Below are 12,443 nucleotides of genomic sequence, written 5' to 3'. Positions count from 1 at the left end.
TAATTCCAATGTGATTTCCACTTTTGCACATCATTATCAATGAAAGTTTTGACACTGTAGATATTTTTCATCAGTTTTTTCAAACCGCTGGGGTCATTCACCCTCATTCAGTTTCTTACAGCATAGTAAACAACTCCTGAGACGTCTACTTCAGTCATTAATGGTAATCTGTCACTGTGAATGAGAAGCAAACATTTATCCATGCCTTCTCTAAACCACGTATCCTGATCAGTGTCACAGGGGTTGGAGTCTATCACAACAAACACCCTGGATAGGGCACCAGTCTATCACAGAGACAGGCCCATAATAGTTGCATCATAACAGACATACCAGACTATGACTAACAAGAAAGGAGCCTCAGACAACATTCCATAATTTGGTGTTGTATCACATCACTGTGTTTTTACTTCTCTATTTCCAACATTTTCCCCTTCAAAATAAAATCTCAATCAACTGCAAATGATCTTCTGTGTTTTTCACAATTCCTCCAAGCCATTAGACAAATTAAACGAGCAAAATGCTTACAGCCAGTATAGTCTGAATTAAATTAAAATGTAATTAAAAAAATGAAGCCGGATTTCACATAGTTAGACATCAAAATTTTTGCCAAAGTCATTAGTGAGATGAATTATTCAAGAGTAAGATTTCAAATGCCCTTAAAACCTATTTTCTCTATCATATTCATACTATTAGCAATTGGATCCCAAATACATTTTTTGTGTAAAACAGTTGTGGTTAATTTATATGAGAGATTTGTGTGTTTGTGTTTTCGTTTGTGCTCTTTGCACTGTTCGAAGTGGGAGGGGCTCCCTTAGAAAAAATTGATGTCACATGCTTCTGTGAACCAATCAGGATATAGCAACATTTGAATCAAAATGTGATGTGAAAATTGAATTGATGGCGAATGATGTCTTGGATAAGTTTGCAGCTTTTTTAATGTCACTTCCTAAGCTGTCATGATTTGTAGGCACATTATACACCGTAATGCCTATCTGACGATATGACTGCATTAATTCAGACTTGTTCTGTGTTGAAAGTACAACACAAATGCAAAGAAAAGGGGTGTATGTCTGAAAGGAGCTTGAAACTCTTTATAAGTAATAACAAAGGATGTCTATCATTCCAAATTTTTACATTGTTGCTTATTTAGTCATGAATATATAATGTCTTAGAGAAATAATTACGATTTAAGTAATCTTTAAGTAAGATTACTACATAATTTAGTGCATTTTGATATCTACATTTTATAAAAAGTACATTCTGCTACCTATGCAAAAGGAAATCAGCCATTTAGTGGGATATTTTACAGTGAAAATGCATAACAGAAATCAGTGACAGAGTGCACAAAGTTAGACTTCCATAACAGCAGACTATAAAAATAGAATAAGAAGGAAAATGTTTTCTTATTTTAGAAATGTAGTCCACAGAAAGCATTACTGCCTCGATCCTAACTGCTGTCTTTTTAAAGGCAAAATTCAATTCACTTTTATCTTGTAATGGGGATGGTACAGTACACTGGAAAATATAACCCACAATACTTAATCATCACACCATTCAGACTAGCAACAACATTGTGAAACATATCAGCTGCTCTACCACATCCGTACAGACAGGTTAAGCTCATCTGATCCCCAACCTACAGTTGGTGGTTACAAAACCATTTATTTAACAAACCCTCTGTATCTTGTGATCGGGGAATTCCTCTTAAACTTGCCAACCCTTAAACGAATTTCAGTGATTAAACTAAAGCTAACCAGATATTCAACATCAAAGCCTTCCGCTGTCAATATGTTACGTTTATTGCTCCTCTGTGCATAAATTCTTTACTTGAAAAACAAGCATTTAAAGCTCAAGCTATCACCTCACCTGGGTAGAGCTGGTAGGAGCCCGTGTGGTGCCAGCGAGGCAGGTAGCGAATCCTGAGGGGCATCCAAGCCCCCCCATCCATACCCTATCAGGGCCCTCACAACCTCAAACACACCACGTTGTACAAGGACCAGGACAGGGCAAATACACATCCAAACACAGCTGACAACATCACAGGAAGGAAGAGAGAGAAGGAGGGAAAAGAGGAAGAAAAGAAGGAGATTGAAGAAGAGAGAGAGGCTGTTGGTGATGAGCATCCTGGTCGACAACCAGAGAGACCACAGGGTGTCAGGTCACAACATGCACACGTACCCGTATGTAAATACGCACACACACACAGACACACAGACACACACACATCTCGATGAGCTTTCAGATAGGTAAGTGATACAAGCACACACAGGCTTCAAGATGATGAATAATTCAGAGTCGAGGTAGGAAAGGAACTAAAAACACCAGTGCACACATATGTATATGCGCAAGCTCGCACACACACACACACACACACACACACACACACACACACACACACACACACACACACACACACACACACACACACACACACACACACAAACTGCAGTATTGATGAGGAACTTGTTAAAGAAAGGCCACAAATGAGACTAATGAAACCTGCAGCCCCCATACAGCTACAAACGCACACACACACACACACATATATAGACTGACAGACGCAAAGAACAAGAAAGAATATCTGTCAGCCTAGTCTTGTCTTAACTTTTCTAACAAATTAAAGAAAATCAAAATTTAAGAGATGGGTTCGCAGTAAGGTACAATACAAAATTCAATATAATACGGCTATAAGCCTTCAAAAATCAAGCTGCAAGTACAGTCTAATTACTGTATTCAACAGTCAAACTGACAGTTTTAGCATATGCACAAAAAAATGGCCTAAATTCATGCTACAACACCGAGAATACTAGAGAGGAAGTTCAGAAAATGAACATTCAAATTCAAAAGAAGGCAAATACATTTTGCAAGCAACAAGTTATTTTCAATAATAATTCACCCATTTTCTTTCCTAAAATGCGTGCTTCATTTGATATGGTGTGTTTTATTTTTTGCTTTGAAAACACATTTTTTATTCAAGGCTCATAATGACATAAAAAGGGGGTTGCTACACTGATCTACAGATACATTATCATATAAAACTTTCCGTTACTGATTTCATTAGTGTTCTCAAAAGTCTAAAGGCGTCTGTGAAATGGAATAAATTTGGGTTGCATTAAACATGAGATTATAGCGTTTAGTGATATTATTGCTGGCATGCAAGAAAAAAAGCTTTTAAAGAGCTACTATTTATGAAATAGCTAAACCTCTATTTGAAAGACTACAGGACTAAATTGTTTTTTTTTTTTAAATGCTTGAGAAGTATTGAATCTGCAGTGGGGTTCGATGATAAAGTCTATGGAAACAGATGTGCTGAAGAAAAAAGTACACACACCAGGCACTGCCAGCTACTTTTTGTAAGAATCACAACTTCCCTCAAATACTCAAATTAGAGTTGATCATTTCACCTTTGATAGTGAGAGCTAAAACCTGGAGCATCTCCCTTCATGTTGAGTTTGATTTGTTTGTCTCATTAATGAGGGTTTTTTCGCAACTTTGTCACTGAATTGTTAGGCTAACTGTACACGATTCCTGTACTTACTAAGACAACATTCGTCATTTAGCCTTAACTGAGTTAGTGAGTACCTAGACTCCGATTCGGCAGAATGAATAAACTACCATCCTCTTATCCTACGTTTTCCATAGTGTTTACTCGCTGTTATATAAGAATGATGCAACAATAAAAGAGGGAATATAATTTATAGAAATAGACAAAATATTTTTGCCAAGATAAAATTAAAGCTTCAATGTTTTCCAGTTCAGTCAGTAAAGACTGACACATCAAGTGATTTGCTTGCTGTTTGTACATGCTCTAATACTTCAATTGTTTTAGTCTGGTGGTAATGATCCATACTTAACAGTTCAAACAACTGGGAGGAACTATTAAACATTTTCACTCATCCTTATGCCATCGTGCTCCCTAAGCCACATGCACATAAATGTGGAAGGAGAGACAGCTTTCCACTTCACTCACTGACAACACATTCTCTCCTCAAGAGACAGGTGGTGTGAATTAGTGGCCATAAACACTACATTAGAGCTGATTGAAATAGTGTCTGCCATGGATTCTACCAACCTTTTGTCTTGTTTCTCACCTCCTCAACCTCCTTTTATATCCCATCCACAGTAAATTGTGTCTTTCACGTGCATTTGTGAGGCATTAAAGCCCCTAAATGAAGTCCCCTAAATCTGAGAGCTTTTGTTATTGTTGGCACATGCTAACTGCACAAAACACATGACATTTTACTTCAGATGAGGTCCAATACAACACAACGATGAAACACAGAATCTATCCATTTAAAAAAACCTGTCTGAACGGTTTGACATCCTAAATAAAACATCAAACGTGATACAACACTGATATAGATATTAACAGATCATCGAAGTCTGACACCCCCTCCCCCAACACCTTTTTAATTGGGAGGACTGCGTCCAACAATATCTGTCACTTTCTGAGACGACAGTATGACAAGAATGCCCACTCCTTGCTCGGATTTGCGCCAGCTGTGTGGAGGTGAGAAAGTAGGCAGCTTCTCTCTCTCTCTTTGATACAATTAATTCTGTCACTTTTTAGGTGCACAAGTTCAGACAATACTTCATACAAGCTTTACTTATTTCATTCTGGTAATGTAGAAATTTCAGATATTAACATTATATCTAATTCAAATCTCTGTATCACAAACACACTAGTACAAATTAGTAGAGCAAAAGCAAAATGTCAGCCTGTCCTATCCATGGCTTGCCACTACAAGTCCTCATGTGCAGCTAATATGTTTACAAATTTGGGACTATCTTTAGGTTGCAGCCTGCCAACAGCAGCAGAGCAGGCAGAGGTGGGGCAGCAGTTGAACAGGTCAAACCAGAATGCAGTTTATGTAAATTTAGTAAAAGCCGCAACATATTAATGAGGTGTCCACTATGAGCTTTGCCATGACCCTACACTTTGGAAGAGGACAACTGGCCCAACACAGTATGTCACGTTCAGTATGTCATCCCTTCGCATGCTACTTAAAGTATATTATTACAACTAAAGAACTGAGGTGAGTGAATTTATAGTGGTACAATCGTATGTCTAAAGTAAAAGTCAAAAAAAAGAAAAGGGAATATTAGAGATCATGAGAAAATTCATAGATTATGATGTCAGATGTCGAAAAGGCATATCTACTCACCTCCATCTGAGACTGCAGCGGACTGTAAAAAAGCACAGAGAGACATGGATTAGGATCTTCAGTCATCACCCAGATGGCATACATTCATACAAGCTCGACCAGTACATGTGGGCAAGGAGGCACCTGCCCAGGCATGCACTTCTGGCCACATGGAGACACAGACTGACTGTGTTTCTCACACAGGACCTGACCCATTATCACACGCACTTTTACATCGTGACACAGTAAGGTTAGCGCCCACACTCACTGTCTTGTGTAATCAACTGTGAACTGGCTGTGCTTGCTCTGCAAGAAAACCTCCTCAGATGGGTGGGGCTTACTGTGTGCATGCGTATGTTTGTGTACGTGCGTGTGTGCATGTGTGTGTGTGTGTGTGTGTATGTGTGTGTGTGTGGGGACTCGAAAAGGGGAACTTTAGGCGCACCTGCCCCCAATATCACAGTGAAGTGTGATGTTTGCTTGCATATCTCACAAAAAACAATTATAAACAGTTTATCAATTTCAACGCTTTAATCGTCAGTTTAACCTTATATCTATTCAGCAGTTTTTACAAACTCAGACACATATTCAAACCAAACTTAAAAGAGCACCCGCAAAAAACACACACGCCCACACACACAGCATATGATACAGTGATTTTTATCCCAGACTTGCTGAGCTGGGATGAGATCATTAAACCCAGACATCAGAAATGTAGCTAACTCTGGAACATTGTTGGAATGCTCTGTGACTCAGACTGAGCAAAAGGAGAGGATTAGACAAAAGGGAGAACGGGAGAAGAGAGAAAGACAGGAGTGAGACGAGGAAGAAGGGATGGGCAAGAAATAAAGACGGAACAGTTTGTCAAAGAGAATATCAAAGAAAGAAGTAGGCAAAGAGAAGTAAATAGCAGGGAACACTAATTATTTTTATCCAGAGGGCTGATGTTATATCATCTCTCTGGATAAAAATCACCACTGAGCCTCATTGTTAATGTGTCAGAGACATTTGATATTGTTAATTTGACCACTAATCTTGCTAATGAATGGCTTTCGGTTTATTCATATGATTGAAGGCCAGTGTGGAGTAGCTATATGTGCAGATATGCTGTTTCTGAAGGTATTTTCTATGGTACACTTACATTTGTAAATTAACTTGTAATGATCTCATCATTAGTCTACACAGACACATGGGAGTCTCCTGGATGACTTAATATTTCTATAGTGTTATTTAATAGTCATCAGTGAAAAATGTTTCAACTTCATTTCTGAGTAGTTAAGTAGTTTCTTCCACATTTTGGCATGTTGAAGGGCACTTAATACAGTGACCGCAAGTCTCATTGGCCATTACAATGCAGAAGAGCCAAACCAGCCATTAAATAATAGTTTTAGCATATTTTGAAGGCTTTGTCATTGCTACCGCCAAAAGAAAATTACATTTTATGATATTAGATTCAAACTGAACACTGAGCAGCAGGGTGTCCACACCCTGTCTTTACCCTCATAGTGAAAGCTTACTAATAGACAAGGAAGTGCTACTACCTTGAGTAAATCCCCTCAGTATACATGGGGAACCAGTATATAGTTGTAGTAACTTATCTCGGAGAAAGGAGCATGAACTTAATTGGCCATGTTACTGTCAGCTTTCTGCAGTAATCTAATTTATTAAATGTAATTTATGTAAAACAACTATTCTACACCATGTGTATAAGTAAAACATTAGAGAAACCCAGGTATGATAGCTACATTTCTGCTGAAAAAGACAGCCATGGCCATGTATATATGCATAACAGGGTCGAGTGGACTTTTAAGAACAGTGGACTCTACAGCTGAACAGAACACTGTAAAATTCAGACACAATCACACTGTAAGGAAAAAGCTGTGTTCTGGTCTGGTTTCACACTGTACCATAAGTCCAAATGCTCAGACATCCCCAAAAAACATCAAGAAGCCTATATCTTGTCTTATATCACTAACACACTAAAAATTAACCAACCTACTTTCAAAAATATGCACATTTTACAGTAACCAGGTTACCTCAGTGCATGTAATTGTGGTCTCAGATTTCCCAGTACAACCTGATTTCTTGGCACTGTTCAGACCTGGCATGATAATGCCAGGTCTGAACAGTGTGGGTGATCCGATCATAAGTGGCCAGCTCTAAGCAAGTCAGTTCACACCTGGCAGTAGAATGCGTCTTCACATGTGTTTCGACTGACCACTTGTGATTGAATCTCACCATATGCAGATAAACATACATGTCAATTCTGTTTGCAAAGATCAAATGCACTGTTGCTTTTAACCAGAGGGAGGTAACTATGCACTTCCCATGCCTAGTCTGCTGGAAATGAAAAGAAGAAGAAGAAGAAATCAAAACAATTAAGACTGGGTCTATTCCTTGGCATGTTCCAGGCAAACTAAATCACCCAAGAGGTTTGATGCACTCTTAAATATCTCTATGGGCTTTTTGAAATTTTAAGACATTTTGACAAAGCCAGTTAATGCAACTTGTACAACTTGTATTTCTTTACAAATGAGTACATGCATTCACACCTATACTTAGAGCTGTCCACTTATGTTCGGATCACCCGAGATGACAATGTTACAATGTTAAAACCACTGTCAGGTGAAGTGAATAACAATGATTATCTCATTACAATGGAACCTGTCAAGGGATGGGATATATTAGTCAGCAAGTGAACAGTAAGTTCTTGAAGTTGATGTGTTGGAAGCAGGCAAAAACGGGCAAGTGTAAGGATCTGAGAGACTTTGACAAGGGCCAAATTGTGATGGCTAGACAACTGGGCCAGAGCATCTCCAAAACCGCAGGACTTGTGACTTGTTCCAATTATGTAGTGGTTAGTACTTCCCAAAAGTGGTCCAAGAAAGGACAATAAATGAATTGGCGACAGGGTCATGGGCACCTTAGGCTCATTGATGTGCATAGGGAGCAAAGGCTAGCCCATCTGGTCCCATCCCACAAAAGATCTACTGTAGCACAAATTGCTGAAAACATTAATGCTGGCTATGATAGAAAGCTGTCAGAACACAAAGTGCACTGCAGCTTGCTCTGTATGGGGCTACGTATCAGCAGTCCAGTCTGTGCCCATGCTGACCCCTGTCCACTGCCGAAAGTGCCTACAATGGGCATGTAAGCATCAGAACTAGACCATGGAGCAATAGAAGAAAGTGGCCTGGTCTGATTAATCGCGTTTTCTTTTACATCATGTGGATGGCCAGGTGTGTGTGTCGTTTACCTGGGGATGATATGGCAGCAGGATGCACTATGGGAAGAAGGCAAGCTGACAGAGTTGTGATGCTGTGAGCAATGTTCTGCTGGGAAACCTTGGGTCCTGGTATTCATGTGGATGTTACTTTGACACATACCATGTCCCTAAACATAGTAGCAGACCCAGTACACCCCTTCATGGCAACGGTATTCCCTGATGAAAGTGGCCACTTCCAGCAGGATAATGCTTCCTGCCACACTGAAAAAATTGTTCAGGAATGGTTTGAGGAACATCACATAGAGTTCAAGGTGTTCACTTGGCCTTTAAATTCCTTAGATCTCAATCCAATTGAGCAACTCTGGGATGTACTGGTAAAACAAGTGCAATCCATGGAGGCCCCAACTCTCAATTTACTTGAGACTTGAAGTTATAATCAACGATTCTGATTCAATACACTTTTTGTCAAATTCAGCAAATATCTCCTCATGGTCTGTGTCCTGTGGGAACAAAAAAACATCCGGTGGTCCTGCATAGCCCTGGCTCTGTAAATGGGAAACCAACAAAGCGGCTCAGACCGAGCCACACAACATTATTCCAGCCAATCATCAACAGGGGGCGTTAGTGCTCGTGCACAGGACAAGGGAAAGAAGAAAGGGGGGAGATGGGGGAAAGGGGGCAGTGGGAGCGAGAGACAGTAAATTTGGCACATGCTAACGTGCTGAACTCCACAACGTAATCACACTTTCAAAAAGAAAACTGAAAAAGAAGTGCTATGATCAGGCAAGGGCGAAGAGCTGCGTTGACATCAATGAGGCCACGGTGAAGAGACTTCAAAGAGTTGAGTGCCATGAAGACAAATGCAGAGGTTGCTCTGTTTCTGCTTGACAGGTATGTAAAACATTAGTTTTGTTATGTTTCACAGAGCCAGTAGGTGAGTATTGTTTTGTCCCATTCTCTAATGTTTGTGATAGATAACCCCAGCTGGTTAGACAGCATACAGGTACCTGTGTCACATCTGTGTGTCCGGTAACGTTAAATTACTTGCCCACGAACATTCAGCATACTTTGTAGTCTGCCAAGATATTTTGTTGTTTTGATGTTAGCTATAGTAGCAGGAGAGTTGTGAGTATTGCTGTCTGGAGCTGGTGTGCTGGCTATGGGAAACCGTCTCGTCCTCTCTGTATGTTAGCTTCACAGCAGTAACTGTAGCAACAGTTTGCTGTCTGCTGTTTGCTCTATATCATGGTATTTGTCCATACAAAATGTAAAGTGTTTTAAAGCCACAAAGACCTAAAAACACAAGTTTGCTAGCACAGTGGGATTATGCATGATTCGAAAATGCTATGCTAGGTAACAATACCTTTCTTATTAGCTTAGCTACTAACCTACGGTCCTCTCTTCTGTCACTGTAGTTTCGTAAAAACAATCTAACAACTAACCTTTGCTAGTTTTTACTCCATCCTGTTTTGGATGCTGTGTTTGTGTGCCTGTTGTTTATTTGATGACATTATACATATTATAATGTTTGTTTTGCTTCAGCTAAGAGAAAGAATATCCACTTCCACGCTGTATAAGATGCTCTGGATTCCGCCATATCTTTCTTATCCTAGTTGTTAGTGTCCATGAATGTATTTGAAAGTTGGAGCTTCTGAAGGAGCACTGAAGGGAGGGGTGTATTTGTTTTGCTGTTGAGTTAAATTAACAACAGTCTTTCTCCAGAATAGCTTACTCTTCCTTTACAGGATCTGATGCTAACGTATGGGTGTCTGATACCACAGGACACCTTCAGAGGACTTGTGGAGTCCATGCCTCAACAGGTCAGAGCTGTTTTGCTAGCAAGAGGGGGACCTACACAATATTAGGCAGGCAGTTTTAATGTGGCTGATCGGTGTCCATGTGAACATAGTCCATCTCCTTTCAGTCACGGTGTCAAATTTCAAAAATTAGCAAAACTTTTGATGTAAAAGAAAAAAGAGTATATACAGATCCTGCAATATTCTGACTCAGATACAATGTACACTCTGTAAATTTAATTAAGTTGATCCCTTAGTATAGCATATGTTCTGGTTTGATTCATGTGCATCTTGGCCATTTCCTCAGTTGAGCCAGTCTGTCCAGGCCATATGGCACAGCCAGCATAATCACTGGGATTAGCTATTTCAGACTGTTCCTGGAAGAGTACAGGTTGGCACCAGTGTGTGAAAAGAGATTTGATGTGACTTTATAGCAGTTTATTGTGGTCAAACCACTGCAGAGGACATGAGAAAACGACAGAGGGAGAAACCTCACCAGTGGAAACTGGTTATCCGATCCTTATGCCGATTAGAATCTCACACATTTCAACAAGGTATATTCTGTCTCTGATGTGTGTGTATTCATGTGTGTTACAATATGCTGTGTATTTTTTATGGGTGTATCTTACAGTATGTACGCATATGGTCAACATCTGTTAGATGTGTCTTTTATATGAAGGGTACATTCTTTTGCATACATGAATGTGTGTGCGTGCAAGTGTGTTCACCCCCCATCCCCATTCAGCTCTAATGTGATCACTTCCAGGCATACTCAGTGGTGGAGTGGCTTTGCCCCTGATTGAGGCCCCAAGTCCCCTCTCCTCTCTTTTCCTCCTTTAACTACCTTCTAACCTATTTTCAAACCCCCTCCTTTTGTTTTTTCTTTTCCTCCTCTCCAGTCATCCCACTCTTTCTCCCATTTCTCTCCTTCTACTCTTCCCTCAAGTCATTCTCTTCATCACTCCCTCTTTCCTTGAACCTTTCCTCAGTCATTCCAGTAGTGATTCCCCCTCCTCTCCTGGCACATCCTAGTCATTCCTGACAGCCCACAGGGAATGATTGGGGTTTTCCAGACTTTCCCTATTTTCCTTTCCCCAACCTTTTATCCACAGAGAAACATGCAGCTGGAAAATGTAACAGTCTGGATAATATAGAATCATAATATCAAATATATCTCTCCCAGTATGTAACAAAGAAATCCCCCTACTTCATAGGCCCAATGTGTGCTACATTTAGCCTTCATTGCTTTCAAACTTAGCAAGCTTCAGACTACCTCAGTAATACCGGCTGTAGAGATATACCACTATGTCATATCCCAAGTATTGTCTGGTTATTGTCTTCTGATGCTGATTGTTCACAGACATTAATGGGGCTTTTATATTCCCATCATAAGTAAGTGCACCGATGAGATCAGCAGAAAAACGCGACAAAGCAGCACATGACTACTGATTATTATGGTTTTCATATTTGTGGAGGACTTAGTTTTTTTCAGAGAAAAGAAAGGTTCCAAGCAAAACCTCAGAATGTGTGTGTGTGGTTATGAATTTTGTGAAATCACAAAGAACTGTAGCTAATGATTTCCTCTCATCAATTAACATGTCAACAGATCATTTGTTTTGCCATTTAAACAGTCTCAGATAGTCAGTTATGATGTTGCATGACAGCCATTACTAGAAAAAGTTTTTTTTACATTTCAGTCCTCAGGCCTGCTGAATTGGAGAGGATTTTAAGGGCAGACACAAAACGTAAGACAGCCACCTAAGAATTTGCACTTTTACATTACAATTATTACAGCAATGACATAGCATAGCAGCTTAGTCCTACTGTAAGTAACAACTGTAAAGATGTAATGGCAATGACATACTACTTCACTAGCATGTTCACTTCAGTCAGATATTTAACTTTCTATTGTACTAACATGTGCATGAAAATCAAAATACCTGACAAGGATGTCCTGTTTTAAGTGTTAAGGCACAGCTGTTACTGCAGTGGTCCTCCACTTCATTTGGCCAAACAGAATTAACAAAGTCAAACAAACACGTTATTTTTTTCTTTTTACAGTGTTTTTTATTCTTTACAGAAATACATTTTTGATAAGTGTTCCTTCAGATTTGTGACCAAAATATGTAGAGAGTGGGACATTTTTAAGATGAAAGATAAACCTGTCTCTATAGTAGGGTTGCAGCGCATAAACCCATCTTTGCAAAGACGAATGCACATTTGAGAGTTCAGTAGTGCAACAACTGTATGCACTGGTCTACAGAGATGTGGAAAAAA

General features: G+C 39.6%; 1 protein-coding gene across 3 annotated transcripts in view; it reads right to left on the bottom strand.

Moving 5' to 3' along the window:
* Positions 1–12,443, bottom strand: part of rgs12b (regulator of G protein signaling 12b) — a 53,684-nt gene that overhangs the window by 10,948 nt on the left and 30,293 nt on the right. For all 3 annotated transcript variants that reach the window (XM_040146648.1, XM_040146650.1, XM_040146649.1), the window contains one exon: positions 5,166–5,187. In XM_040146648.1, the coding sequence (XP_040002582.1) occupies positions 5,166–5,187 (22 nt within the window). The remainder of the gene's footprint in view (positions 1–5,165; positions 5,188–12,443) is intronic.

This window comes from Xiphias gladius, chromosome 15 (genome assembly GCF_016859285.1).
Source record: "Xiphias gladius isolate SHS-SW01 ecotype Sanya breed wild chromosome 15, ASM1685928v1, whole genome shotgun sequence".
In the NCBI taxonomy this organism is placed as follows: domain Eukaryota; kingdom Metazoa; phylum Chordata; class Actinopteri; order Istiophoriformes; family Xiphiidae; genus Xiphias; species Xiphias gladius.
This window is presented reverse-complemented; position numbering and strand designations above follow the sequence as displayed.